This window comes from Oryctolagus cuniculus, chromosome 18 (assembly GCF_051225735.1).
Source record: "Oryctolagus cuniculus isolate XC-2025 breed Fujian yellow rabbit chromosome 18, ASM5122573v1, whole genome shotgun sequence".
NCBI lineage: Eukaryota > Metazoa > Chordata > Mammalia > Lagomorpha > Leporidae > Oryctolagus > Oryctolagus cuniculus.
This window is the reverse complement of record NC_142884.1, coordinates 51,908,667-51,934,969: the sequence shown is the minus strand read 5'-3', so window position 1 is coordinate 51,934,969 and position 26,303 is coordinate 51,908,667. Positions and strand designations below refer to the sequence as shown.

The 26,303-nt window shown below is 61.3% G+C and overlaps 1 protein-coding gene across 8 annotated transcripts in view; it reads right to left on the bottom strand.

The window, feature by feature from the left end:
• Positions 1–492: 492 nt before the first annotated feature.
• NDRG4 (NDRG family member 4) overlaps positions 493–26,303 on the bottom strand; it is a 39,277-nt gene continuing 13,466 nt past the window's right edge. For 3 of the 8 annotated variants that reach the window (XM_070061973.2, XM_070061977.2, XM_051846841.3), the window contains exons 2-17: positions 20,884–20,978; positions 15,832–15,876; positions 9,132–9,237; positions 8,837–8,957; positions 8,691–8,753; positions 8,474–8,534; positions 7,181–7,267; positions 7,050–7,106; positions 6,561–6,664; positions 5,763–5,819; positions 5,627–5,678; positions 4,833–4,880; positions 4,683–4,718; positions 4,499–4,550; positions 3,098–3,136; positions 493–2,414 (exon numbers count right to left, since the gene is read on the bottom strand). In XM_070061973.2, coding sequence (XP_069918074.1) covers positions 2,257–2,414; positions 3,098–3,136; positions 4,499–4,550; positions 4,683–4,718; positions 4,833–4,880; positions 5,627–5,678; positions 5,763–5,819; positions 6,561–6,664; positions 7,050–7,106; positions 7,181–7,267; positions 8,474–8,534; positions 8,691–8,753; positions 8,837–8,957; positions 9,132–9,237; positions 15,832–15,876; positions 20,884–20,955 — 1,158 coding nt within the window. In that variant the 5' untranslated portion in view covers positions 20,956–20,978 and the 3' untranslated portion in view covers positions 493–2,256. Of the gene's footprint in view, positions 2,415–3,097; positions 3,137–4,498; positions 4,551–4,682; positions 4,719–4,832; positions 4,881–5,626; positions 5,679–5,762; positions 5,820–6,560; positions 6,665–7,049; positions 7,107–7,180; positions 7,268–8,473; positions 8,535–8,690; positions 8,754–8,836; positions 8,958–9,131; positions 9,238–11,807; positions 11,972–15,831; positions 15,877–20,883; positions 20,979–21,110; positions 21,387–26,303 lie in introns of those variants that run through there. The other 5 variants (XM_070061975.2, XM_089319732.1, XM_089319731.1 and 2 more) reach the window with 5 other exon arrangements.

Sequence of the window (26,303 nt, the reverse complement as noted above, 5' to 3'; positions counted from 1 at the left end):
TGTTAGGGTGGCGTGGCCTGCAGGGCGCCCGGATCTCCGAGACCCGCTCCGCCTGCACCTTCTGCGGAGCTCCTGGGGAATTTTGTTATTTACTTCTTTATTAGCTGATACACACACAGCATAGAGTATTTATTGGGTAAATGAAGAAAGAGTGAAACAAATGCTAAAGAGCAGCCGCACGTTGTTGATTTTAACTTGCAAAGGCGGCAGCGAGGGTAGAACGGCGCTCACAGCACAGGTGCGGGTTTTGAAGCCAAACAACGCCAGAGTTCAGCTCTCAGCTTGGCCTCATTAGAGCAGATCCCTTCAGAATGAGCGTTAGCATTGGAAAGGTGAAGAAAGTGCTAAGTCCTGGGACCAGAGATAGAAACAGCCTCTGTCCTCACTTGGCACACTGTATCCCAAGATGAATGCAAGCCGCCCGGACCTCACCATTGACCCAGCTTCATCACACGTACATTCTTAGTTTATCATTTAGTCAACAGTTAACGCTTTCTTTGTTGACAAGGGTTTTATTTGTTTTACGTTTTGTCATCTCAAAGTCTCATGACACCAGCCACCAGAATACACAAAATTAGGCTCTTCACTTTGTACAGAGAGGGAAAGAATAAATTTCAGTAAAAGTTCACCTCGACCAGACAACCTCCACTGAAAACCACACACGGGAGGACCCAATATACATATACATATATATATATAATGTATAGATATTTATAGATATTTCATCTGAAAGAACACAGCAAAAGAAAACGATTCAGGTTCGCAGAGCTATATCTACAGTAAGAGCTCTCAGTCACATTGAGTTTTCAAAGGAAGCACATGAGTGGATAGAACTGGGGACAGATTAACACCCGACCAGGCTCTGGAGCAATCTAGTGATGGCTTAAGGTTGCAGGAGGGAGGGGAGCTGTGCCCAGGACACAGGGATGCAGGGGTCCTCTCAGCCTCAGAGCCCCCGCCCCTCCACAGCCCTTCAGTGTTCAGTGCTGCCTGCTGGGGTTTGTGACAAGTGACGCAGGCTCTGACACAGGCGGCTCTGCTCTCTGGGCCGGGAGATTCTACCTGGTAAGGTGGACGGATGGCAAGGGGGTGGCGCGGTCTGGGTTTCAGGTAGCAGGATGGGGCTGGTGTGTGTGGGGAGCCTTCCCCTCTACCTGACCACCTTGCTAACTCCAAGAGCCTTCAGCTCCCCATCCCCCACAGCACTAGGACAGAGCAGGCCCAGGCCAGGCCCAGAGGCAGAGCCGGTGATGTGGGGCTGAGGGGTCTGGCTGCCTTGCACCAGTCTCTCCAAATACACTCTCTTCCTTCGTGATGCCTACAGGAAGCACAGGAGTAGCTTTACCAAAGCTCTGCCTGGAATCACCACGCTGCTGCTGACTGGAGCCAAAAAAGCAGCCCACAGGCACGCGGCTGCCCCTGCCTCCGGCCACCTGCTGGCTCCTGCGAAGTCCCTGCAGGGACACACAGCACACACAGGCCATCCCAGTCCGGTCCCTCAGCCCCTGGTCAAGTCATACAGAAATAGGACCAGGCGGTTTCTGTGTTAGGGAGGCCTTGGCTCAGAAATGGGACAGGACCAGGGACTGGCTGAGTGTGTGGGCCGGATGGGACAGGACCGGAGTTCCCACCCTCAACGCTCTCCATAATGGGTCTTCCTTGGGCCCTGACTCCCTGGCCCTACGGCACCAGCCCAGCTCAGCAAGCACCAGGAAAAGAGCTGCCTGGTCAGAGTGCCCCCTTGTGTCTATTGCCCAGATGACTGTTACCTGTACTACAAGACAGAAACAGGTGTGCTTAGTGGGGCGGCTGGGGACACCCAGCCTTCGGGGCTCCTCGCCTCCTCACCCTCCCAGTGCTGTGTCCCGGCTCCCCTCTCAAACCTGCCTGCCCAGGGCTTGCCCCATGCTCTCTAATCCAGATTCCTTCCCTAGTGAATCACTGCCCTGCCCTGCCCTGCCCTGCCCATACCAGGGCTGAAGGGAGTTGGACGAGGGGTCCAGGTCAGCCAAGTGGACAGGTTGAGCGAGATGTGGGTGGGGAGGAGGGAGCCCATCAGAGCCTTGGGGGGGGGACTTCCGCTGCAGCATCGAAGGTGGAGCCCCTCGGGTTTTAAACAGAAGAGAATTAACACGGTTTCCTCCCCTGTGCCCTCACCAAAACAAACTAAAGGGAACATGAGCCGGTGCAGGGATGGCAGTGGGACCTCGATGCGGGCGGGCGGGCAGGTGGGTGTCCTCGGCGGGACCACGGGCTTCAACAGGACACCTCCATGGTGTGGTTGACCTGGCCCAGCCCCTCACTGCTGCTGTCTGAGTGGGTGCAGGCCTGTGGGCGGCTGCCATCCACGGAGCTGGCGCTGGTGAGGGACGCGGTGCGAGAGCGCGCGAGACGGGTCATGCTGGCCGAAGGCACTGTGGACAGAGATGGGAACGGGCGTGGGTGAGTGCCAGGAGGCGGGGCGGGCGCCAGCAGGCAGGAGGACGAGGCAAGCAAAGCGGCCGGCGAGAGATGGCTTCCAGCAGCACAGAGGCCCAGCCCAAGCCAGGGCACAGGTGCTGGCTCTACCGGGCCCGAGGCATGCAGGGCCAGCGACAGTGAGGCTGCGGCCAGCAGGGCCCTTGCTCCCAAACAGCCGACCAAGGCCATGGCCAGAACGGGTGGTGCTGGGGTGTGCTGCTTCCCAGGACACCCTCTGGAGGGGGATGGTGGGGGCAGCAGGATTGCTGCTGGAAGGCGGACACAGCCCTTGGCCTGCCACGGCCTCAGCTGGGGGTGTCGCAAGTGAGACCCTCCGGAGCTCGGCCGGCCACCTGGGCCAGCCCGGGCCGTTCCTCTGAAGCAGCTCTGGCTCTCACTCCACTGCCTGGAGCAACCTAAAGCAAGACCGCTCCCAGATGCAGCCAACCTAGAGCCGTCCAGCGGGGACCCGGCCCGCCACGGACCCGGATCTGCGCGAGGGCAGGCATCTTTTAGGCGGGACACAAGAGGGCTCCAAACCACAGCGAGATGCGGCCTGGCTGCAGCACTGCGCAGAGGAGGGAGCCGCGAGAGGCTGGGCAGGGGGTCCATGCATCAGGGGAGGGCCACGGGCTACCTGCTCCTCCGCTCAGCCTTCGGTCCTTCAAGTACGCAACTGAGAGAGAAGACAGAGCCGGCGGGGGCGGGGAGACACAGAACATGGTGAAGACGGCGGTGGGCCGAGGCCGGGGCATTGAGATGGGCCGAGGACACGAGACAGAAGGGTTGGCACGGGGAAGGCCTCGGGAAGCCTGCTCTGCCCGCCCACCCGAGCAGCGGCCACAGGAACCACAGCAGGGCTGACCTCTGTCTGGCCTGAGGGAGCCCTGACAGCTGGGCAGGGGTCGGCGGGGGGCACTCTGAGGCCCTTTCGCCAGCCCAGGCTGCAGACACTGAGGGACTCACGTGGGCGAGACCACTGGGGCCCGAATCCTCCTCCTGGTGCCCATCATCCTGCTGGGCCTCGTCCCTCCCCTCCATGTAAACACAGCGGGGAGACCCTTGCAGCCTCCGGAAGCCCTCCCTCCTGCCGCTTGGGCTGCCTGGCGGGATTTTTCCCAGGACCCCTGAGAACGCAGCCCAGCGCCTGCAAGAGGTGCTCATGCATTCATCCCCCAGACGTTCACGGGGCGCCCAGGGCCCAGCTCAGAGCCCCGCTGTGCCTCCCTGCCGGCCTCGGCCTCTCTCTGCCCTACTTCCCCGCGGAGAGGCTGGCGGGCCCTGGCGGCCGCAGGGATTCTGTTCCTGGATATGTGCGCTAGCCTGCCCCGCCACGGAGACACAGGGACAACAGAAACAAGTTCAGGGGGAGGAAGTTTGCTGCCCAGCTGCCGGGAGGAGCAGGTGTGTCGGGGAGAGGAGGTAAGAGCCAGGCACTAGAGGGGTGTGTGTGTTCTTGTGTGTGCATGTGCGCATGCGTGTGTGTGCATGTGTGCACGCGTGTGTGTGCACACCTGTGCGTGCCCGTGCTGTGGGGGCCCTCGAGCAGTCTACAGTCTCCTCACCCCTGCACAAGGGGAGGTCACAGGAGAGGAGGACCAGGAAGCTGGCTCCACCCTGGGCCCCTGTTCCCTGAGTCTCAGGCTACCCCCAGGTCCAGCTGCCTTCAGCTCTCCTGACACCTGATGGCCCCCTCCTGTCCTCCCTGGCCTCCGAAGCCCAAGCCCACTGGATGCTGTCTACCACCTGTGACAAGAGGCCGTCTCAGGTGCCCAGGGCACAGCCATGCCCTGGGCCCAGCATGGCTATGTGTGACGTGGCCTCAGACGGGCTCCCTTGGCAAGACCCTGCGTGGGCCCAGCCCCGCCCTGCCTGGCACTGCCATCCAGTGACCCAAAGCCTCCCCAGGGCACAGTCCCAGACGGCCGACTTAAACCAAGCCTCGCTAGGACGGTCCAGCAGCTGGGACCTGGCCAGCTCGCCCCCACCCTGTGCCTGCCCGCCAGTCTCTGGGCTGGGGGTGTGCAGGGGTACTCACTGTAGCCCATGCCTTGCAGGAAGTACTTGAAGGCTTCGGTCAGCTTCCCCGGCTGCAGGAGGCAGGACAGGCACACGCTTTGATTGGCTGCTGGGGATTAGGGGGAGGGGAGAAGCTTCCCTGACCCCCAAGCCCCCTCTCCCCCGGCCCCAGGTGATACACAGGCTAGAGAGCTGAGTCTCACCTGTGTGACCTGGGGAAGCCCTCCAGAATCTGCCATCTGCAAGGCAGAGAACAGCGTGAGCTGAGCAGACCCCTCACCCCCGCCCCCGGCACTCCCACACCTGGCCCCCTCCCTGAGGCTGGCCCAAGCAGCTGGAGAAGAAAGTCTCACCTTCAGGAAGGTGGTGGTGGTTGGGTCCAGCTTGGAGTTGCATTCGACCTGGGGACAGGAGCCGGCTTTAGCAACAGCCTCAGCCCACCCCCACCTCCAATGCCAAGGCCGGTGCTACTTGCAGGGCTGGTGAGGACAGCGAATGCAGGACGCAGGTGCACACCAGCACCCAGGGGCCGGGCGAGGCTGCCCCTCCCTGGGCTTTTTCCCCGAGGCCTCCCTAAGAGCTGGAAATCAGTGAGCAGCCCCCTGAGGGGCCTGAGACCCTCAGAGCCCACTTACAACTGCTGGTGGGACAGGAACAGGGCAGGGCATGGGCCAGGGTCACTGGCAGGCTTGGTCTGGAAAAGGTCCAGGGGCTCAGGAGTCGGGCAGTGAGGGGAGGGTGCCAAGGGTCAGCAGCAGATGCTGGGCCAGGGCTCAGTGGGCCCACCCTCCTGGAGGACACCGGAAGTTCTGTGTGTTCCTGGCATACCGGCAGCTGCTCTGGGCACCCCTGGGCCCTGGGTCCTCCAGGCACCCCTGGGCCCTGAGTCCTCCGGGCACCCCTGGGCCGTGGGTCCTCCGGGCACCCCTGGGCCCTGAGTCCTCCGGGCACCCCTGGGCCCTGGGTCCTCCGGGCACCCCTGGGCCCTGGGTCCTCCGGGCACCCCTGGGCCCTGGGTCCTCCGGGCACCTCTGAGCCAGTGGGGCCCTCTCCTGCAGCAGGAAGTTGCACCGGGTGGGGATACAGGGCACAATGCAGGGGAACTGGTCCTGCCCCCCACCCCGGCCAGACACAGCCCCACACTCACCACCCCGTCCTCAGCAGGGGCGTTGTCCCCGACCACCAGCATCACGGGGCAGCTGCAGACACAGAGGAAGAGGGCTGTCTGGCCCGGGCATGGGGGGAGCAGGCACGGGCGGGCTGGAGGGCCACAGGGCACTCACCGCAGCGTCTTGGCATTGGGCACCGTCCCAGGCCGGTTAATGTCTAGGTCTCTGCGGCTGTGGGGGGGGAGGGCAGAGGCAAAGGTGGGCACCCCAGGACTGGACAAAGGGTTTCCAAGCCCAACACAGCCAACTGGGGGAATCGGGGAGCTGTGGCCCTGCTCCTTCAGGGATCCTCTGGGCTTCAGCTTCTTGCCAGACCCCCAGCTCAAGCCGGGGGGGCTCTCACACTGTGCTCTCCACCCCCTTCCCCCTTGGTGGTGGGACCTTCTGCTGCTGCCCTGTCTCCCGGCCCACAAGACCACGGGGCCTGCATCTCTCTTTTATTCTCTACTGTTCTTCCAGCACCATGCATACAGCAGGTGCTTAATAAATATTTGCAGAAGGCAGAACAATGAGGGCAGGCAAGGGACAGGGCCTGGCCCCTTCTCTCGCAGGGCCACTCCCAAAGGGGCTTCCAGGAGCACAGCTGGGCAACCACAGACCTCAGCCAACCTCCTCCCCGTCGTCCGGGCTCCAGCACCAAGGCTCACGGTGGTTGTGTTGCTGGGGATGCGGCTCACAGCCACACCCCGTCCCCTGCTCCAGCCAGCAATGCCCGAGGCAAGAGAAGGGGCAGAGCCAAGGACGAGCGAGCCCCTGCGAGGAACCCTCCCCCACCCCGCGGTGCAGTAACGTGTCCATCTACAAACCGGGCTGCGGGTGAGTCGCCTGCCCTGCCTGCTCCGTGGGTGCTGGGAAGGAGGGGTCCCCTGGCCCGAGCCGGGTGCTGCCAGCCCTGCCCCTCCCCGCCCGTACCTGTTGTACATGTTCCAGAAGAGCTGCAGGTTGGCCTGGTTCACCACGTTGCTGATCTGCTGGCGATAGCTCTGGACCAGCTCCGTGCTATTCACCAGCTCCTCCTGGGCCCGGCAGGATGGGTGGCGGCGTGCAGGAGAGCAGACAGACAGAGGGACACGGGCTCAGAGGGGACATGTGGGTGTCCCGGCCAGAGCAGCCCTGCCCTGCGCCCTGGCAGTGCTGGTGAGAGGGAGGGAGGGGGGAGGTAGAGGGCGGTGCCTGGGGAGGGGCTCCCACCCCAATTGGCTTTCAGATGCTGCAGCATCATGGATAACAGTGGAATATGGACACGCAGGTCGCACGCAAATGACCACCACCTGCCGCCTCTCGCCAGAAGCCCAGGGTGCCCGAGCGGCAGTCAGGGATAGAATGGGGCCCTCAGCGGCTGCCCAGGGCTCCGCAGATTCCTAGCCTGGTGCCCCTGCTCCTGTTGGAGCAGGTCCTTACCTGGCTGAAGAGGTGGGAGAGCACCGTGTCAGGTAAAGTGCTGGTCAGGCCAGAGAGCTGTAGGTGAGGGGAAGCCGGCGTGAGTGCCGCCCCCGGCCTGGCCGCCCCCGGCCCCCGCACAGCCCGCTCACCTTGGTGGCAGCCCAGTCAATCCAGCCCTTGCCATTGGGGTCGATGTTCATCAGCACCAGCCCCTCCACCAGGTCGGGGAAGATGAGCTGTGAGAGAGGCAGACAGGGCTGGGCGGGGTGGGGGGAGTCCCTGTCCTCCCACCCAGCAAACGGGCTCTGAGGTGCTGGCCCTGCCTCTCTCAGGCAGTCAGAGGAGGCGGGAAGCTTTGTGAAGGCTTCCAGCTGCCATGGATGGAGCGACAGCGCCAGCCGCTGCCACTTCCAGAGCCCCCGTGGCCCCTCCCCAGACCTCTCGGGGTTCTCAGCCTCTGGGACCACACCACTGCTTTCCCACCACTCCTAGCGTTTGCCAAGATGCTGCTCTTGGAAAATGGGAACTCAACATCATAAAATCTTCAAGGGTAGTGTTTTGCCTTTTTAAAGATTTATTTATTTATTTGAAAGTTACAAGTTACATGGAGAGAGAAGGAGATGCAGAGAGGCAGAGAGAGAGAAAGAGAGGTCTTTCATCCGCTGGTTCACTCCCCAGTTGGCTGCAATGGCTGGAGCTGTGCCAATCCAAAGCCAGGAGTCAGGAGCTTCTTCCAGGTCTCCCACTCGGGTGCAGGGGCCCAAGGACTTGGGCCATCTTCTACTGCTTTCCCAGGCAACAGCAGAGAGCTGGATCGGAAGTGGAGCAGCTGGGACTCAAACTGGCGCCCATATGGGATACCGGCACTGCAGGTGGTGGCTTTACCCGCTATGCCACAGTGCCGGCCCTCTCTGCATTTTAGAAAATGAAGCTAGGGACTGGTGCCATGGTGCAGCTGTTAAAGCTGCCACCTGCAGTGCCGGCATCCCATGTGGGCACTGGTTCATATCCTGGCTGCTCCTCTTCCGATCCAGCTCCCTGCTAATGGCCTGGGAAAAGCAAAAATGGCCCAAGTGCTTGGGCCTCTGTCACCCACATGGAAGAAGCTCCTGGCTCCCAGCTTCGGCCTGGCCTAGCTCCAGCCATTGTGGCCATTTGGGGAGTGAATCAGTGGATAGAAGCGCTCTCTCTCTCTCTCTCTGTCTCTCTCTCTCTCCCCCCGCCCCCCTCTCTCTGTAACTCTGTCAAATCAATACATCTTTTATAAAAAATAAAAACAAAAATTATAGTTACTTTGGAGGAAAAAAAGCAAGCAATGGGTTTTGCTAAGTGAGGAGGAAGTGGGGAGAGGAAGAGGAGGAGGAGGAAGAGCGAGCAGGGAGAGGTCCTGTGGTCGGGGGCCCGGGACGGCGGGGTGGCTGAGGTGGGGATGGGGCACTCACTGCAAACTTGGCCAGCACGTAGGCTCCAGCTCCTACTCCGATGCCAATCACGTACTTGAACCTGGCACAGAGCAGGCTGGTCACTCTAGGGCTGAGGGCCCCTTCCCCTGGGCACCATCCAGAGCAGGTCCCACCCATGGCCCAAAGCCCTCGGCTGGGGCCATGCGGCCCTGTCACAGCTGTGGGCACACAGGGGCAGGGCTGGATGAGGACCTACCCAAAGTGCTGGACCACGCTGGGCAGCATGGCGGCCAACTGCTCCATGGAAGGAAACTGGTACCTGCAGGTGGAACAGGCGGTCAGGGCCCAGGTAAGGCCCGGGGTGCAGAGCCGGGGACAGGGGGAGGGGCTCCAGGCACCTACCCTTGAGGGAACTGTGACGCCCCCACCTGCTGCCCAGGGGCGTCCACGTGGCACACCACGAAGTGCTTGGTGATCTCTTGCATGTCCTCAAAGTTGAAGAAGGTGTTGAAGCACAGCTTGTCTGCAAAGACACAGCTCTCAGCTGCTGCCAGGCAGAGGTGCCCAGCCTCGGGGTTCACCAGGGAAACCGAGGCCTGGAGCTATGTGTGTGGGGGACCTACAGGGTCCACAGGGAGGGAGGGAGCTGCTGGGGGGCCAAGGCAGAGGAGGGCTGCAGGGGCTGTGCTGTGCTTACGGTTGAGGCCCACGTCATGGTAGGTGAGGATGGCTGGGCGGTTCCCCTTGGGGGAGCCCCGGATCACCACGTGCAGGAGGCCGTAAGGCGTCTCGATGTCGTGTTCCTGGAAGGGAGAGACGTGCTGGGCACCCATGCTCATCATCCCATGCAGTCCCCAGAGAGGACAGACCTGGTGGAGCACCCCTGAACCGACAGGGTCAGCACGGGGCCAGCACAGTCCTGTCCTCTTGGCAAGCCAGCCAGTGGGTTCTGCTGCCACTGCCCGGGGCCCAGCCCCTGCCCTGCATCCGGCCCTCAGGGGCCAGGGAGGCTGCTTTCTCTCCCGGCTCTGTCACCCCTGCCTGTGTCTCTGCCCTCAAGGGCTCCCTGTCCCTGAAGGGGAATGGTCTCAGCCCTTCCTGGAACCCCCAGGACCCACCCCCACCCCCACACACCTGGCCCAGCCCAGGCTCTTGTTCCTGCCCCTCCTTCCTCCTGCAGTGCCCTTCCCTGCGATCTGAGACCCCTAAGGCCTCACCCCCAGCCTTCCGCCCGCTCCAGGGTCCTCCAGGCTTCAATGACCTTGGTCTTGCCGCTCAGGGTCATTGGTGTTTCAGGAGGACCTGGCCTTGCCCCTTGTGGTGTGACGCTGAGCAGGGGCCATCAGACAGGGACCTCGTGGGAACTTAAGCACTGGTGCTTACAGAGGAGCCCTGCAAAGGGGCAGTTGAGCCCGGGCACCTGACTCTTGGAGAGGCGCCCGGAGGCCGGCCCCTCTGCAAACTGCTCCTTCCCGGGCACGCAATCAGGAGATGCCAGGAGGATCCGTGAACGCGCCTCGGCATCCCGCAAGCGGACGGTGAGACAGCGGTGGCCGAGAACCTGCTGCACGTGACTGGGAGGGAAGACCCCTGCTCCCTGTTCTGAACACGTAGATTCTGGAAGAACCCCCGGTGCACACGGAGAAGGGGACAGAGGGCAGCAGGAGACTGCTACTCAGGGACCAGCTCTCCAGGGCCAGTGACAGACAGGGTGGGAGTTACACCACACCTCTGCGGTGGGGCCGGCTCCTTCCCTGGGGGGTCCGGGCTCACTGCAGCCTCCCACATCCCAGGTCCGTGAGATCAGGATGGCTTCCTGCCCACCAATCGCTGGCTAGACACATCCCAAGCACCCTTTTACCTACCCCTCGGGTGGACCCACGCCATGGAGGACACGGGTGCCTCCTCAGAGCGGGGAATGACCTGCCCAAGGACTAACCCGGAGTGGGCAGGGGAGACTGCCTGGGGCCAGGGCTACGCCCTGATGGCTGCTGTGTTTTCTGAGGAGGAGAGACTCCACCTGAAGACCTGCTGGGCAGCGGCCCCTCCACTGCTGCCTGTCCCCGCCTCAACCCCCAGCGCTGGAGGGCAGGGCTGGGGGTGGGAGGGGCTCAGGCTGCACAGGAGCCGCAGTGCACCTGCCGCAGCTCCCGCAGCAGGGTCAGGGCCCACTCTGCCCAGGCCGGGGCCAAGGACCCAGAGCTGTGTCTTCCAAACCCAGACCTCGGCACCTGCAGGTGTGGGCGAGGGCAGCTGCACTCCACTGTTGCTGAGGATGTCCCCATCTGTCCCCTCCCAGCCCTGGTGCCGCTGACTCCTCCCCATCAGCCAGCCGCTGCAATCAGCTCCCTCGGCCAGGAAGGGGTGGCCCTGAGCTGGCCGTCCAGGTGCTGCTCCAGTGACCTTGACCGCATCCTGCCTCCCCCCTGGTGGGGCTCAGAAGCTCACGTCCCCGGCCCGGGACGCTGCACAAGGAGGGGACGCTCCAAGGGCCGCAGCCCAGAGGGACTGCTCTCCCATTGGCTCCTGGTGACATCAGAGGCTGCCCCCTCCCCCAGGTGGGCGCCAGAGGGGGGCACTGCGGCAGCAAGGGAGGGGGCTCTGTCCCCCTTCGCCTGTGACCTTGACGGGTGCACAGCCCCCAGACACTGGGCTCCGCACACGCAGGGGTGTGGTAGGCACTCGGCTTTCTGTTGAAAACATCAATTATTCAGGGGACGGGGTCTGCAGGGGCAGGCAGGCGCTGACGTCATCAGGTTTGCAGACTGGGCAGGGGGAAGGTTTGCCCTTGCCGCTGCCTCCTGGAGGAGGCACAGTGGAGGGACCTGGGCACTAGAGGAAGGTCCAAGCTGGGTGGAGGGCCAAGGCCAGGGGCACAAGGCTCTACCACCGCCTTCCCCACCTACCACATAGAGCACAGCCGGCCCTTCAGTCTCCCTCCCCTCCAGGGGCCTTTGCCTTGAGGGCTGTGACAGCGAGGCCGGAGGAAGAGCCACCCCATGCAGACACGTTTTGGGGCTCACGGAGGGCAGCCCCTCCACCCCCACCCCCGGGCTCAGGCAGACAGCAGGGCCGCACGGCAGGCCGAGGGCACATGGAGCCGCACCAGCAGCGAAGCAGCTCAGACAGACAAGTCAGTGCGCTTGGTTTCCAGCGCTTCACCCCTCCCCCGCCTCCTCCCCTCCCCTGACAGGCAGCTGCCCCCAACCTTACTTCTGCGGTCCAGGGCCGTCACGGCAACTGGAGGACTCAGGCCTTGCCTCGGGGACCCCCAAGGTGAGGCGGCTGAGCTGCACCAGTGGTGCCTCACCCCTGCTAGTCTCAAGGATGCCCGACAACCCTGCCCAGCCCGCTGCCCCAGGCCCTCACTCACCCCGTCCCAGCACTCCGGCATCGTGCCGAGGGAGGCAACCCGCCTTGACCAGGGAGGGCGAACAAAAGCCTGAGTCACTCGGGTCCAGCGGGAGGTGGCAGCTCCAGCGGCAAACCGTGCGCCTCGCTCTAGGATCGGGCACCCTCCGGGGCCATTTATACGCAGATCCTGCCTGGCCTTGGCCGGCCCCGCCTCCCTGCAGGGTTTCTGAGCAGCCACTTGCTCACCCGGAGCTCCCGCGCCCAGATTGGCTGCTGGGAGACAAACCTGGCTCTGATTGGCTTCCCGAGTCCTCCCTCATCCCAGCCTCGCTCCTGTTCCGCCCGCCCCAGCAGCAGCCAGCATCTCTGGACGGTCCCCAGCCCAGCAGCGGGTACATTCTAGCCCGGGAACACGAGCACCCATGCTGGGCAGGGCAGGACGTGCAGGGACACCCCCAGAGGCAGAGCCCTTGGCCCGCAGACTGGGGAGTGTAAAGGGCCTGAGTGGGCCCAAGCCCAGCACCCCGGGACACCCCCCCACCCAGGCCCAGCCTCCCCATCAGCAAGACCAGGAGCCCTGAGTCTGGAGGAGACCCAGGAAGTCGCTGCTGCCTGCGGGATGCCTCTGCTCCACCAGCCAGCACTGAGCACTCTGTCCACACCCGCACCCAGGCTGTCTACACTGCTGGAAGCTGGGTTCTGGGGCACAATGGGGCACACAGAAGCTCTGTCCGCCCCACACCTAGCCTGCTGCGAGGGGCTAGAGGCCACCAGAGGAGGAGGAAGGAGAGGGGACAGCTGGACCGCGCTGACGTGCCCGCCTTGGCAGAACCTTCCCGGAGCCCGCCAGTGCAGGGGAGCAGGACACACAAGCTACCCTAGGCTCCGGGCTGCCCTCCTGGGCGACCAGGGTCCAGGTGGTGAGGCAGCCCCAGGCGTGTGGGTAGAGTGAGCCGAGGAGAAGAGGGAGCCAGGAGTAAGTAGGCCAGGGAGGGAAGCAGAGTGGGGAGCCCCAGGGCAGAGAGCACAGGCGCAGAACAGAGCAGGGGAGGGTGCTGGGCGCTCGTGCCCCGAATCTGTCTCCTTGGTGAAGGAAGCCGCCGCCAGGCCCAGCCCGCGATGACAGCCCTGCACACCAGCGGGCAGCCGCGGGGCAGGGGGTGAGCTCCCCGAGCGGGGGACTGGTGACCTGCCCCATGCCTGCTGCAGTGCCCTCTTCCGGCCATGTCCTCACCTGGGGCCACCACAGCGTTCCCTGCCCCACCCCACGGAGGCGTGTGCGCAGCACGTCCCTGGCCCTTTCTCCTAGCCCTGCTCCCTGTTCCTGCAGACGCTTGGGCCCAGGAAGGGCTCAGACGACAGAGGCGGCCTCTGGGGTGCAGGGAGGTAGGGGGAGGAGGAGATGGCTTCACACCCATCGTGCCTCCTAGCTCCTGCTCCCCCACGATCCCCACCCGAGCCTCTGGCCTCTGAGGAGCCTCTGCCCACCCCTGTGCCCAGGAGAGGCGCTGATGGCCTGCCCCATTTCTGCCCTTCCCACTGGCTGCAAATCCACAGGCAGGTCCCACATTGTCTGCCACCAGCGAGGTCCACGGGCAATGTTCACTCAGCCTCTCTGTGCCCGGCTTCCCCCATCGTAAAACAGTGACTGTGCCTTCCTCACTGAGCTGCAATGCAAATGAGGAAAAAACTGCATAAGCCATCCCAGACCTGACCTTGGCCCTGAGAGAGGAAGAGAGGGACGACCAGTGTGTCCCTCCCCCCTCACTGTCCCTCAGTTGTCGCAGCCGGACAAGACGGACTCAGGTTTTGCTCACCAAACCCTGGTGCCAGGCAGGGCTCTGGGTGACCCTGAGTAAGTCGGTCACCCTCTGAGCTGCCACAGCTGAAAACGCAAGCAACGGCGGCGTCCACTGCACAGGCAAATACGACCCCGGGGAACCACGAGAGGACGGGGAACGGGAGCCCTCAGGGCTTGGGTGACTTTCCCACTCTACTGCTAAGGAGCCTGGGGTCACGTGATCAGCAAACACATTAGGACTTGTTTCCTTGTTGCGTCCTCGTAGCACCCACTTTAAAAGAAGGCTGGTGCTGTGGCGCCGCAGCCTGCAGTGCCGGCATCCCACGTGGGCACCAGTTCAGGTCCCGGCTGCTCCATTTCCAATCCCGCTCCTTGCTAATGTGTCTGGGAAAGCAGTGGAAGAGGCCCAAGTGCCTGGGCCCCTGCACCCACGTGGGAGACCTGGAGGAAGCTCCAGGTTCTTGGCTTTGCCTGGCCCAGCTCTGGCCATTGTAGTTCTCCTCTAGCTTTCAAATAAACAAACAAATCCTTTAAAAAAGGGGGGGGGTGTAAAGGAGGCACAGAGAGATGGGGTAACCTGCCAGACATCACACAGCAGTGAACAGAGAACAGAGTCACACACACCCAGGCAGTCTGGCTCCGGCCCCAGGATCTGGTGGCTGCTTGTCACAGTCAGCCGAGTGTCCCAACCTGGGGCTGTGGGCACCTTCACTCCTCCACACTCAGGGCTGCCGGCCTCACCGTAGCAGTGGTGCAGCCGGTGGAGCCGTGTGGCTGGAAGTCGCATCAGTGGCAGGGACCCAACCTGGACCCAGGTCTGTCTGGTTCCCGAGGGTCCCTCCTGCTCCCGTGCACCACAAGTCAGGGGTAACATCCCTGCATGCCCTGGCCCAGAAAACCACCGTGCTTGTGGCTGCTTTTCTAAAAAACAAAACAAAACAAAACAAAAAAAAACCTAAAAAACCCTGCCCCCAGGGGTCTAACTGGGGTGGCCAGGAAGATGCGTTTCTACATGTGCGGCCCTGGGTCAGGTGTAGGGCCACATGGGCAGCTGCCCCAGGCATGGGTCTGGCAACTTGGGGGCAGGCAGCTGCCCACAGGGGCCAGCAGGAGGCCTGGTAGAAGCAGCTGGGCACTCAGAGGGGCAGCGGGGGGGGCCTCCTCTGCAACCCCAGGGCGTCCCTGCGTTGGGGGGGGGGCTCTTCTGTGACCCCAGGCGTCCCTGCATCCCTCACTCCCCAACACCCTTGCCCCTGGCCTTGTGGGACCAGAGGATCCAGGCAGGGGCTGGCTGCTCCAGGATTTCACCCCATCCTTGTCTGGAGCAGACAGGTCCAGAGCTCCTTGTTGCACCTGCTCCGACCATCTCCCGCCACATCCCTCCCATCCCCTGCCTGGGGCCCATTGCTTCCCCACTGCAAGTCCCAGCCTTCCCTGCCCAGCTCCAGAGTCCCTGGCGTTTGCAGGCAGCTCTCCCTGGGGAGCTGGACACGAGCACACCGCAGGCGTCCTTGAAGCTGTGCGTGACCAAGGGATCAGCACACAGGCCCCAGGCCCTGGCTGCAGAACTGTGGCCTCTAGGGGAGGAGCCACAGGCAGCCCCACCTACACATCGCCCCTGAGTCCAGATCTCAAGGTCGGTGCTCTCATGGGGCTTGGAGCCTAACCCTAAGGGAGGTCAGCAGGGCCAGTGGGACGTGGACCCAGTGGGGCTCCCTGTGGTGCCTCCTCGTAGCTGTTTTCTGAGACCTGGAAATGAACGATCGGTCAGTGCTGGACTCGAGGAGAGAAACGGCCGGCTCAGCAAGCAAGACCTTGAAGAGCGGGACTAACCACCAGGAGCGAGCTCGGTTTGCACAGAGAATCGGGTCTCCTAACTAAAGAGGCCATGGTTGTCCGGGCAACTGCTGCCATGGAAACAGGAGCTATTTTGGAGCAGCAACTGGGCTTTCATTGGAGGAAAACGCTGATTCAGATGACAACATCCCTCACTCCTGCTCCATCCTCACTCCCCCAGGCCTGCCCCTCCCTGCCAGGAAGTCAGAGCCTGGCCCCCACCTCGGGCGAGGGGGGGGCAGAGCCACAGTGAGCAGTGGGGGCGGTCCTGGGGGTGGGAGGTGCCCAGCCCTGGCCACTCCAGGCTGGGGCACACAGAAGGGCTGTGACCCCGCTATGGGACGTGGCCAGGTGGGGAAAGGGCAGCTGTCAGTCCCACATCTCAGGAGGCACAGCCTTGACCTACCTTCCAGTCTGTGTCCACAGTCGCGAGGAAGTTGTCGGTGTTCTCCTACGGGAAGGCAAACAGAAGGGGTGGCAGGTTAGGCCCCAGTTGGCCCCGGGGGGGTTGGGAGGGCACAGGGTCTCCACCTCGAGCAGTCTCGCCGTTCCCCGATCTATCCAAATGTGAACCAAAGCGGCCAAGAAGGAGCAGGCATTCAGCCCAGGGCTGAGACGCCCGCATCCCACGCTGGAGCGCCTGGGGTCAGTTCCTGGCTCCGGCTCCTGACTCCAGCTTCCCGCTAATGCAGACCTTGGGAGGCAGTAGTGGTTGCGTTCCTGCCGCCCAGGTAGGAGATGTGAATTATGTTTCTGGCTCTCAGCTTCAGCCCAGCTATGGCAGGGATTTGGAGAGTGACCCAGTGGATGGAGCTCTGCCTGTCTGTCTCTGTCTACCAGAGAGAGGATGGGAGGCCAGGAGCCAGGCATCGGGCTATCACGTAGTAGGCAGATGAGCCTATGGGCTTCCCCATTGGTGAGAAGAGGCTCCGAGAGGCAGGGTCGCAGGCTGGAACGTGGTGGGATCTCTGACTCCACATACACTCTGCCCCCACATCCTCTTCTCCTGAGCAGCAGGGTCCGCCTGCCCCTCACTCTTTGCGTCCTGATGGAGAATCGTGGTGTGTGCCGACAGCCCTGTGACCCAGGCTGGGAGCTCGACCACTCCCAGGCGCCAGTGGCCCTGACCCTGAGCCCCAGTTCCTTCAACCCCATCTAGGCACACACACTGGGCCCCTGGCTGCAGGCACAGCCAGGCGGAGTCTCTGTGCAACTGCAAACAAGGGCCCCCAGACAAGGCTTTGGTCTGGACGCCCTGGTGTTCGGCGCCTCTTTCTTGGGAATCCCAACCCCCCAAGCTGTGTCTCTGGGGGCAGCTCCAGCTGTGGGCACAAACAAAGGCACCAGGACAGAGGCAGGGGAGGGGGGTGGGGCGGGCATGACTATCTCCCCCGCTTTAGGGGTGGGGAAGCTGAGTCACAAGGGGGCTCTTCCCACCCGCACAGAGGCACTGTCAGGGTCTGCAGCACTGGCCACGCCCCCTAACCTGCCTGCTCTGTCCTCCCAAATCCCTAGGGCTCCCGCGCTACACTGAGCGGGGGTTGTGTCCGTGATGGGCGCCTGGTCTGCGTGCTGGACTCCGGGGCACGCCTGGCTGTGCTCTCAGCATGGATCCTGGCGTGGACTCAGCACCTCCCAGACACAAACGGATCAGGATTCACCACCTGACCTCCCAGAGGAGGGGAGTGCCGCTGGAGATGCGCCCCTGTGCCTGACTTGTTATGCTTTGCCAGATAAAAAAAGCCAGCTGGGCCCGCTGGAGGGAGACCCCTGTCGGGGGACCAGACCACGCACAAGTAAAGCAGGGCTCACGGCCCCTTCCTTGCCTCTGCTGCCCTCTGCTGGGCAGGGAGCCCCCAAGCATTAGGCGAGAAGCCCAGCGTTGGCCACTGCCTGTCCCTGTGTCTTGTTCTGGGCAGTGCACGCTGCGGGGTCTCCTGGTGAACACACTGCGGATAAAGGAGACAGAGGCGGCGGCTGGAGGACGTGCAGCAGAAAGCCCTTCCGCACAGGGGTGGGAGGGACGAGACCCAAACAAGTTCAGCCACGTGCTCTCTCGGCCTCGCCTGCTGCTGCCTCCCAGGCCTGGGGGCTCTGCAGCTGCTCCTGGCCGAAGGGGACAGGGCCCAGGGGAGGGGCTGTGGCTGCTCAAGAATCCTCACCCAAAAAGCTGGCGCGGGGAGGCTGGAGAGGCAGCCACGGGCGCTTATCTCAGAGCAAGGAGGCGGCAGTCTTGTTGAGACAAAATCCGACAAAAAGGAGGCGGCAGATGATGGCGGGGTGTGCTGGAAGCTCCCAGGGAGGGGGGTGAGGCGCCCAGGAAATAGCGGGTGAGCAGGGCCCCAAAGCTAAGCAGCAGCAGGTGTAACTCAGGCCTGAGGCTGGGACACAGGACGTGAGCGGTGCTCAGAGGGCAAGAGTGGTCCCTCTGGTCCCGAAAGCACAGCCGTGGTTGGTGAGGCCACGCAGGGGGCCCGGGCAGCAGCAGGAGGAGCCGTGGCCCTGCCAGGTGCTCAGGTCTCCAGAGGTGGCCAGGTAAGGTGGGGGAGGGGAGAGGGGGGCTGTGTAGAAGCACCGTCAGCCCTCAGCATCCGAGGGGCTGCTTCCAGGACCCCCTCGGTATCAGAATTTATGAGCATTCAAGTCCCTCACATACAATGGTGTGGTGGGGCCGATGCTATGGCGTAGCGGGTAAAGCTGCCGCTTGTGACACCAGCATCCCACATGAGCACTGGTTCGTGTCCCGGCTGCTCCACTTCCAATCCAGCTCTCTGCTGGTGGCCTGGGAAAAGCAGTGGAAGATGGCCCAAGTGTTTGGCCCCTGCCATCCACATGGGAGACCCAGATGAAGCTCCTGGGCCCTGGCTTCAGCCTGGCCCAGCCCTGGCAGTTGTGGCCACTGGCAAGTGACCCCTTGGATGGAATCTCTCTCTCCCTCTCTGCCATTCTTTCAAATAAGTAAGTACATCTTGAAAGGAAAAAAAAAATAAAAGAGGGTTAGCACTGTGCCATAGTGGATAACGCCAAGGCCTGCAGCACCAGCACCCCATGTGGGCACCGGTTCAAGCCCTGGCTGCTCCACTTCTGATCCAGCTCTCTGCTGTGGCCTGGGAAAGCAGTGGAAGATGGCCCAAGTGCTTGGGCCTCTGCACTCCATATGGGAGATCCAGAAGAAGCTCCTGGCTCCTGGCTTCAGTCTGGCTCAACTCCAGCCATTTCGGCCACTTGGGGAGTGAACCAGTGGCTGGAAGATCTTTCCCTCTGTAACTCTTTCAAATGGATAAATATTTAAAAAACTGATGTGGTGTTCACGGTCTCCAGGGCACATCCTCCGTGGACTCTGAGTCACCTCTGCATTGCTTCTGACAGCTAACACTGCACCTGCTGTAAAACAGCCGTCATCTCACGACGTTTGGGGAATAATGCCCCCCCCCACCCAGGCTGAGCACCTACAGCACGGACACAAGTCCTCCCTCTTCCTCTGTGTCCTCCGTCTGCGGTCGGCATCCACAGATGCAGAACCTGAGGGTAAGCAGCGCCAGCTGTGTTCCCTCCTCCCTCGGCTCCCACCACACACACCACACCGCCCATGGAAGCTCGAGGGTGACAAGGATGGGCACAGGCCTCCACATGAGGTCACAGTCGAAGAGGAACGGAACAGCTCTCAAAGGCAGAGAGCGAAGAGACTGACACCTGGAGGACGTCTGGGGTTTGGGGATAGGGCTTCCAGCACACCCTGGAGACGGCAGGTGTGAGCATGGCCCCAGCTCGCAGCGTGGCTGACTCGGGAAAGGAGGCAGAACCAGGCTACCGGAGAAGGCAGGAGGGACACTGAAGTCTCCCGGAGGGAAGGGGCCTGCCACGGTGAGGGGTGGGAGAGGCCAGCCCAGGAGGAGGCAGGCCTCACTGTGTGCATGGTGCAGTGCCCGGGCAGCAGGCAGCACCTCCGTGCCGGCTGCCCCATCACCCGCACGCTCCGGCACTTGGGCCACCATCCGCCAGGCCAGGCCAGACCTCACGAGAGGCCCCCGCTCGGCCGCCAGTGGGGTCAAAGATGCACTTCACTACGGTCTAGCAGACCGCTTTCCTTGGAGCTCCCACCCAGCCCGCGTCTTTGCTGAGGGCCACTGCGAGCAAGGCTGTGCTTGGTGCGGGGAGATCTGGGAACAGCCCAGACGTGTGCTCCTGGAGCCTGTGCAGCAGTGGGCGGCAGCGGTCAGGGCCAGGGCCAGGGCCGAGTATGGAGAGGGTCAGGTATAGACCCAGAGGTCAGCAGGGGTTCTCCAGGGAGGGGGCACTTGGGCAGAGGCTTGAGTTAACTGAGGACCCAGCCCTGAGCGCTTCCGGTAACAAATCCCAGGCAGAGGGAACAGCAGGGCTGGAGAGGAGGGAGGTGGGGAAAGCATGGGGGGCGGGGTCAGGGCTGGGTACAGGTCACATCCGGGCTCCAGTGAGGTGACCGCACCCCAGCCCAACCTTCAGCACACAGGCGACTGAGGCGTTTCCCAGGCTTGCGTGGAGCAAGGGCAGAAACAAGAGATGATGGGGTTTGGTCCAGGTCAGCGAACGAACTTGGACTTGAGGGCTTGCAAGATGTGCGGCTCACCAGCCAGCCCCGGTGGTGGTGGCCCAGGTCTGATGCTTGCCACTCTGTGGTTCCTGGGCTCACCTCCTTGTAGCAGGAGCCGGGGGAGGCAGCTGGCTGAGGGTGCCAGGGCCAGGGCTCCTGGTCCCCTGGTTGCAGGAGCAGGGGCCTGGGATGGCAGAGCCAGCAGAGACCCAGAGCTCAGTAAGCAGGGCTCTTGCAGATTCTCTTCGCAAAGTGGCTTATGTCCCAGCCCCCAGTCCAGGGTGCTAGGCTGGGGGGGGGGGCAGTGGAAGGTGTACCAGGGTCATGAGGAGCAAGGAGGGGGTCGGAGGCCTTGGAATCTGATGCCCACTCCCCCGAGCTAGGGGCCTTTGGAACAGAACTCTGACCTCTGAGCACCTGGTCCTGCAGCTCCTGGCCGTACAGCTGGTGAGGACATCCTGAGACCTCACGGGCTTGTGACGACCAGAGAGAAGGCCTCGCAGATGCTGGAGGCAGCACCACCCACTGGTTATAGCCTCCTGGGCCATGTGGGCCTCCCAGAACCAAAGCTTGACTATGGCCTCATTTCCTGCTGTGTGACATTGGCCAAATGACTTCAGCTTTCCACGCCTCACTTTTGTCATCGAATGGGGGAACTCTCCAGAGAGCCTTCAGCTTCAAAGACAGCAGGAGCCATAGCGAGGCTGCTGGGTCTTCCCCAGGGGCACGCTCAGGCCCGCCCGTGGACTCCAACAAGGTCGGGACCGGGTTTCTCAGTGGGGCTCACGAGGGCAGGTGTGACCCTCCTCGCGGTCGCAGGCAGGTGCGGTTTTCCGCTTGGCCACAAGGCGGCGCGCTCGACGCCAGGACCTTGAAGGGTTGACTCACCAGCTCCGTGGCTTCCTGGCTCCGGAGCAGCGGCTTCTCCTCCGGGAAGCGCAGCTCCTGCAGCCCAGCCATGGTCACGTCGTGCAGCAGGAGCCCTGTTGAAGGAGAGTGAGTTTGGGGTTTGCTCGGCCTCTCCCAGGCGGAGGCGAATGCATGGGGAGGGGCCACACTGAGCCGGCCACTCCCTTGTCCCCAGGAGCTCCCGAGTCTCCCTCTGCAAGACCGACCTGCAGGCTTAGCTCGGAATGTCATTTTGCTGTCTGCATTAGCGCACGGGACCACCCAGCCCACAGTCCCCGGTGATGGATCCCAGGCCCTAGTGACGTCAGGGAAGCTCCTGCTTCACTTGGGGCTTCGGAGTTGCCAGGGAGGTGCACGCCATGTGTGCATGAGTGCGTAGCTTGCGTGCGTATTTTCAGGGGCCAGCCAGGCACAAGTGGATGGACCAGAGGCCCAGGGTTTCACCCTCTCTCCGCGGATTTCTGGACGGCACAGATCTGAGGGCACAAGGGAGAGAAGCTAGCCAAGTACATGGTCTGCAGACTCCTATGAACTAAAAATAGCCAATAAATACTTGGGGTAATATTCCAGCTCACTGGAAGTCATTCAAACTAAAATAAGATGCTCTCCCTTACTTATTTTTTGCCAACAGAACTGGCTAAGTGGGCAGCCCTCACGGTGACGCATGAACAGGGGCACCTTCTGCTATCACCGGTGGGCAATGCATAGATCTTTCCGGAATGCAGTTTTGCAAAACGAATTAAAGTTATTTACATTGTCTCCCACTCAGCAATCCCTCCCTGGAAGATATTTCCTAAGGAAACCAGAGAGGAAAACAAACGATTTATTTCCAAGAATGCTCCCTGCAGAGTCATAGATTATAATAGAGAAAAACTTGAAGCAAAATGTATATCAGTAGCGCTGGAGACAAATAAGGGTCAAGAACACATAGATTATCTAAGGACATGGGAGAATGCTCGTGTTACAATCAGTAGAGAAAGCAGCTACAAAAGAAACCGTACTGTCATCCCCACTCTGAGAGAAGCCAATAGCCCCCCCAACATACACACAGGGCCTGGGGGCGCTGCACATGGGAAGGGAAGGGGCAGCCCCCTGGGGGAGGACCCGGCCCCCCCAGTTCCTGCCACTCCTGTCAAGCAGGCAGCCTCATTTCTCCAGCCTGCTGCCAAGCACGGAGTGCCCGGCTGGAGTCCAGCGTGGGGCTGTGAGCCAGGCCCTGGGGAAGCCTGCTGGGCACACACCCACCCTCCTGCCCACCCAAACCAGGCCACTGCGCTGGCGCCCCCACTGCGCTCTCTGCTCCCACTGGTTTCCGGGGAAACCAGCTAACACCAGGCAGATGGGCTGTATTTTTAGAAAGGTGTGCCCTTCCCCCCACCCCTTGCCCCTTTCTCCCCCAGCCTTCCTGATGGGTGCACACACATCCGGCCAGAGGCGGTGTGTGTGTATGTGTGTGTGTGCACACGCGCGCGCTGACAGAGGAGCCCCCACCTTGGAAAGCTCTGCCCCCATTGGGGTATTTTTAGCCACTCGTCTCCCTGAACACCCCACTTAAACACTGAGGCAGCCCAGGGAGTCCCTGTCCTCCCAAGGACCGTGAGTGGGCGGGGACAGATGGCCCGCAAGGGAGGGACGCGTCTCCTCTCTTGATCTTGCATTCCCGGAATAGAACAGGGAGCGTTGAAGACCCAAGGGCCTGGGAGGAATCTCACCCTGCTTGGTGGCAAGACCTGGAGTCACGGAAGTCACGGCCACTACTCCTTCCGCCTTGCTCGCCACCAGGCTCCGCCCTGGGCACTGCTCCTCACTACTCATGCCCGCCTACTGCCCAGTGGGAGCACCCGCATCCCTCTGCCCCACCGACAGAGCTCGCCTCGTGCAGCCGAAACAGAGCACAGAAAATGCCTACTAACTGGATGCATCTGAGGGAGACACGGGCAATCAGGGACCCGGACCTTCCTCTGCCCACGTAAGACCACCCTGAAGGAGGAGGGCATTTAGCCCAGCAGTTAAGTAAGATGCCCATGTTCCATACCAGCATGCCTGGCTCCGGCTCCTGGCCCCAGCTCTCTGCTATAATGCAAAAGGCAGCAACTAGTGCCTTGGTCCCTGCCACCCACATGGAAGACCTGAATTGAGTTCCTGACTCCCAGTTTTGGTCCCTGCTCAGCCCCGGTCATTGCAGCTATTTGGGGAGCCAAACAGCAGTAGGGAACTCGCTCTCAAATCTTTCATTCGGGGCCGGTGCTATGGCATAGCAGGTTAAGCCTCCATCTGCAGCCCTGACCCCATATGGGCACCAGTTCAAGTCCCAGCTGCTCCCCTTCTGATCCAGCTCCCTGCTAATGTGCTTGGGAAAGCCACTGGAAGATGGTCCAAGTGCTTGGGCCCCTGCACCCATGTGAGAGACCCAGAGGAAGCTCCTGGCTCCTCGCTTCAGCCTGGCCAAGCCCGTCATTGCAGCCATGTGGGGAGTGAACCAATGGATAGAAGACTCTCTCTCCCTCTCTCCCTCTCTCCCTCCCTCCCTCCCTCCCTCCCTCTCTGTAACTCTGCCTTTCAAATAATTAAAAACAAAAAAACTTTTTCTCTGCCTCTGAAATAAATAGTTTAAAAAAATAAATAAAAAAAGCGAGCCGGGTATGTGGGCGGAGCAGCGCGTTACGCTGTGCTTGGAGGCCTGCATCCCACGTCTGAGCACGGGTTTCCGTCCTTGCTGCTGCGCTTCCTGCTGGTGCATCCTGGGAACCAGCGGACCACGGCTCGAGTACTTGGGCTCCTGCCACCCACTGACACTTGGATGGAGTTCTGGGCTCCTGGCTTCATGTCTGTTGCAGGCATGTCGGGGGAGTGAACCAACAGAATCAATCAATCTCTCATCACTGCCTTTCAAGTTGACAAAAATAAACAGTTTTTTTTTTTTTTTTTTTTTTTTTGAAAAAGGGAGACCATCCCAGAGGCTGCCCTCTTCCTGTCTCTGTAAGGGGGAATTTGGACCCGCTGGCGCTGTATGCACTGGGGGGAGGGCGTAAAAGCAGGGGCGGGGCCTCCTTGGCCCTGGGTTGCTGTGGGAGAGGCCCCGAAGGCAGGCAGAGCTGCCAGTGCTGGAAGGAGCCCCGTGGCGGTGGTGCCGATGGTCCCATCAGAGGAACTGCACCCACCGGGATGGCTCTGCAGAGACCTGAGCTCTGTGGCTCTCAGAGGTATTGGGGCTAAAAATACCAGTGACGTTCGCCACGGTCACTCCTGAAACTAAGCAGTGAGTGCTGGAATCAGTCAGTGGCAGTTACACATCCTTTGGAACAAAGCAAGAACAAATCAACAAAGCAACTGGTGAGGCGGTAGGGATGGCGGGTGACGTTTGCAAACCTACGTGGGGGTCGCTGTCTCAGCGGCTGGGGTCTCCTGCGGGGAGAAGAGGAAAATCACTCCCCACCCCAGAATGCCTGTGCCTTGCACTGGACAGGCAAGACACGGACAGACTACAGTCAGCGCACGCAGGAAAGATACACAGGCGGGACCAGACCTTGTGGGCAGGCCGCGGGCACACCCCTTGTTTTGTCCAATCGGGTCTCCACTTCCCCGTTTCCAGCCATTGGTTTACTGAGCGGCACCAAACACCACGACTCTGTGTACACATACACGTATGCAACCTGTAAAGCTATCCACTTGCAAATGCATTAAAAATCTGGGACTTATACCTCTACTTTCTCTAATTTTAATTCAACACCATCAAGTTTGGCTTCCCCCTTCTCCTTCTAATTCTTTTTTTTTGACAGGCAGAGTGGACAGAGAGAGAGAGAGACAGAGAGAAAGGTCTTCCTTTTGCCGTTGGTTCACCCCGCAATGGCCGCCACAGCTGGCGCACCGCGCTTATCTGAAGGCAGGAGCCAGGTGCTTCTCCTGGTCTCCCATGGGGTGCAGGGCCCAAGCACTTGGGCCATCCTCCACTGCACTCCCGGGCCATAGCAGAGAGCTGGACTGGAAGAGGAGCAACCGGGACAGAATCTGGCACCCCGGCCAGGACTAGAACCCGGTGTGCCGGCGCCGCAAGGCGGAGGATTAGCCTATTGAGCCACGATGCCGGCTTCTAATTCTCTTCTCCAACGGTAGCAACCTGGCTCTCATTATCCAGCCTACTTTTGCGTGTTGACTCGTCCTAGAATACATGCAAAGTAGTTTCAGAACTGCCACTCACGTGATGAGGTCTTACCACTCAAGACTTTTCTACTTACTCAAAGAGTTCTTCTAGATTTAGATCCAGATACTTAAAAGCACCTATCAATTTTGTAAATTCTCTTTGCTGTGCCGTTTGTACTTCATAATCCCAAATTCAACTCTGTCACCCAGAGACACAGAAAATGAGGAAAGCAGGGAGCCTGGTGAACCCAGGAGGACCGGATTTGGCAAGCAGTCAGGGTGGAGGGTGCTCTCCTGAGCTGCAGAAGGAATGCATGTGGGCAGCGGCCCTGGGGGCACAGTGGGTAAAGCTGTTGCCTGCAGTGCTAACATCCCGTATAGCTGCTGGTTCGAGTCCTGGCTGCTCCACTTCCAACCCAGCTGCCTGCTAATGGGCCTTGGAGGGCAGCGGAAGATGACCCAGCTCCTGTACCCATATGCGAGACCCAGAAAAAGCTACTGATTTCCATCCAGCCCAGCCCTGGCCATTGTGGCCATCTGGGGAGGACCAGCAGATGGAAGATCAATCAATCTCAATCTCAATCTCTCTGCCTTTCTGCCCCTCTGTAACTCTTACTTATAAAATAAAATTAAAAAAAAAAAAAAAAAGGAATGCATGCATGAATGGCCTGCAGGTAAAATGCAAAGTCAATGGAACAGAGTGGACTATGGTGATTTTTTTTGTTTAAAGATTTTATTCATTTACTTGAGAGGCAGAGTTACAGACAGGGAGAGAGGGAGAGAGATCGTCCATCTGCTGGTTCACTCCCCAAATGGCTGCAACAGCCGTAGCTGAGCCGATCCAGAGCCAGGAGCTAGGAGGGACCCAAGCACTTGGGCCGTCCTCCGCTGCTTTTCCAGGCCATTAGCAGGGAGCTGGATGGGAAGAGGAGCAGCTGGGACTCGAACCAGCGCCCGAATGGGATGCTGGCACCACGGGTGGAGGCTCAGCCCACTAGGCCACAGCACCAGCCCCCAGGGACCTTCCTGATAATCTTCACTCTCAGGCCCAAAACACTCGGTGGCTTCCGTGACATCCACACCCTCTCTCACTTCGCCGAGGCCATATGCGTATCATCCAGCTGTTCCACCTGGGCAGGGCAGGCGCAAAGCCTGGAGCTGTGCACCCTGGGTCCCACCTCAGCCCTGGCCCGGGTGCCAGGACCAGCGTGCTTCCGGCTGGAGTGCTCGTCACCAAACTTCTCCCTGCAGAAGGACTT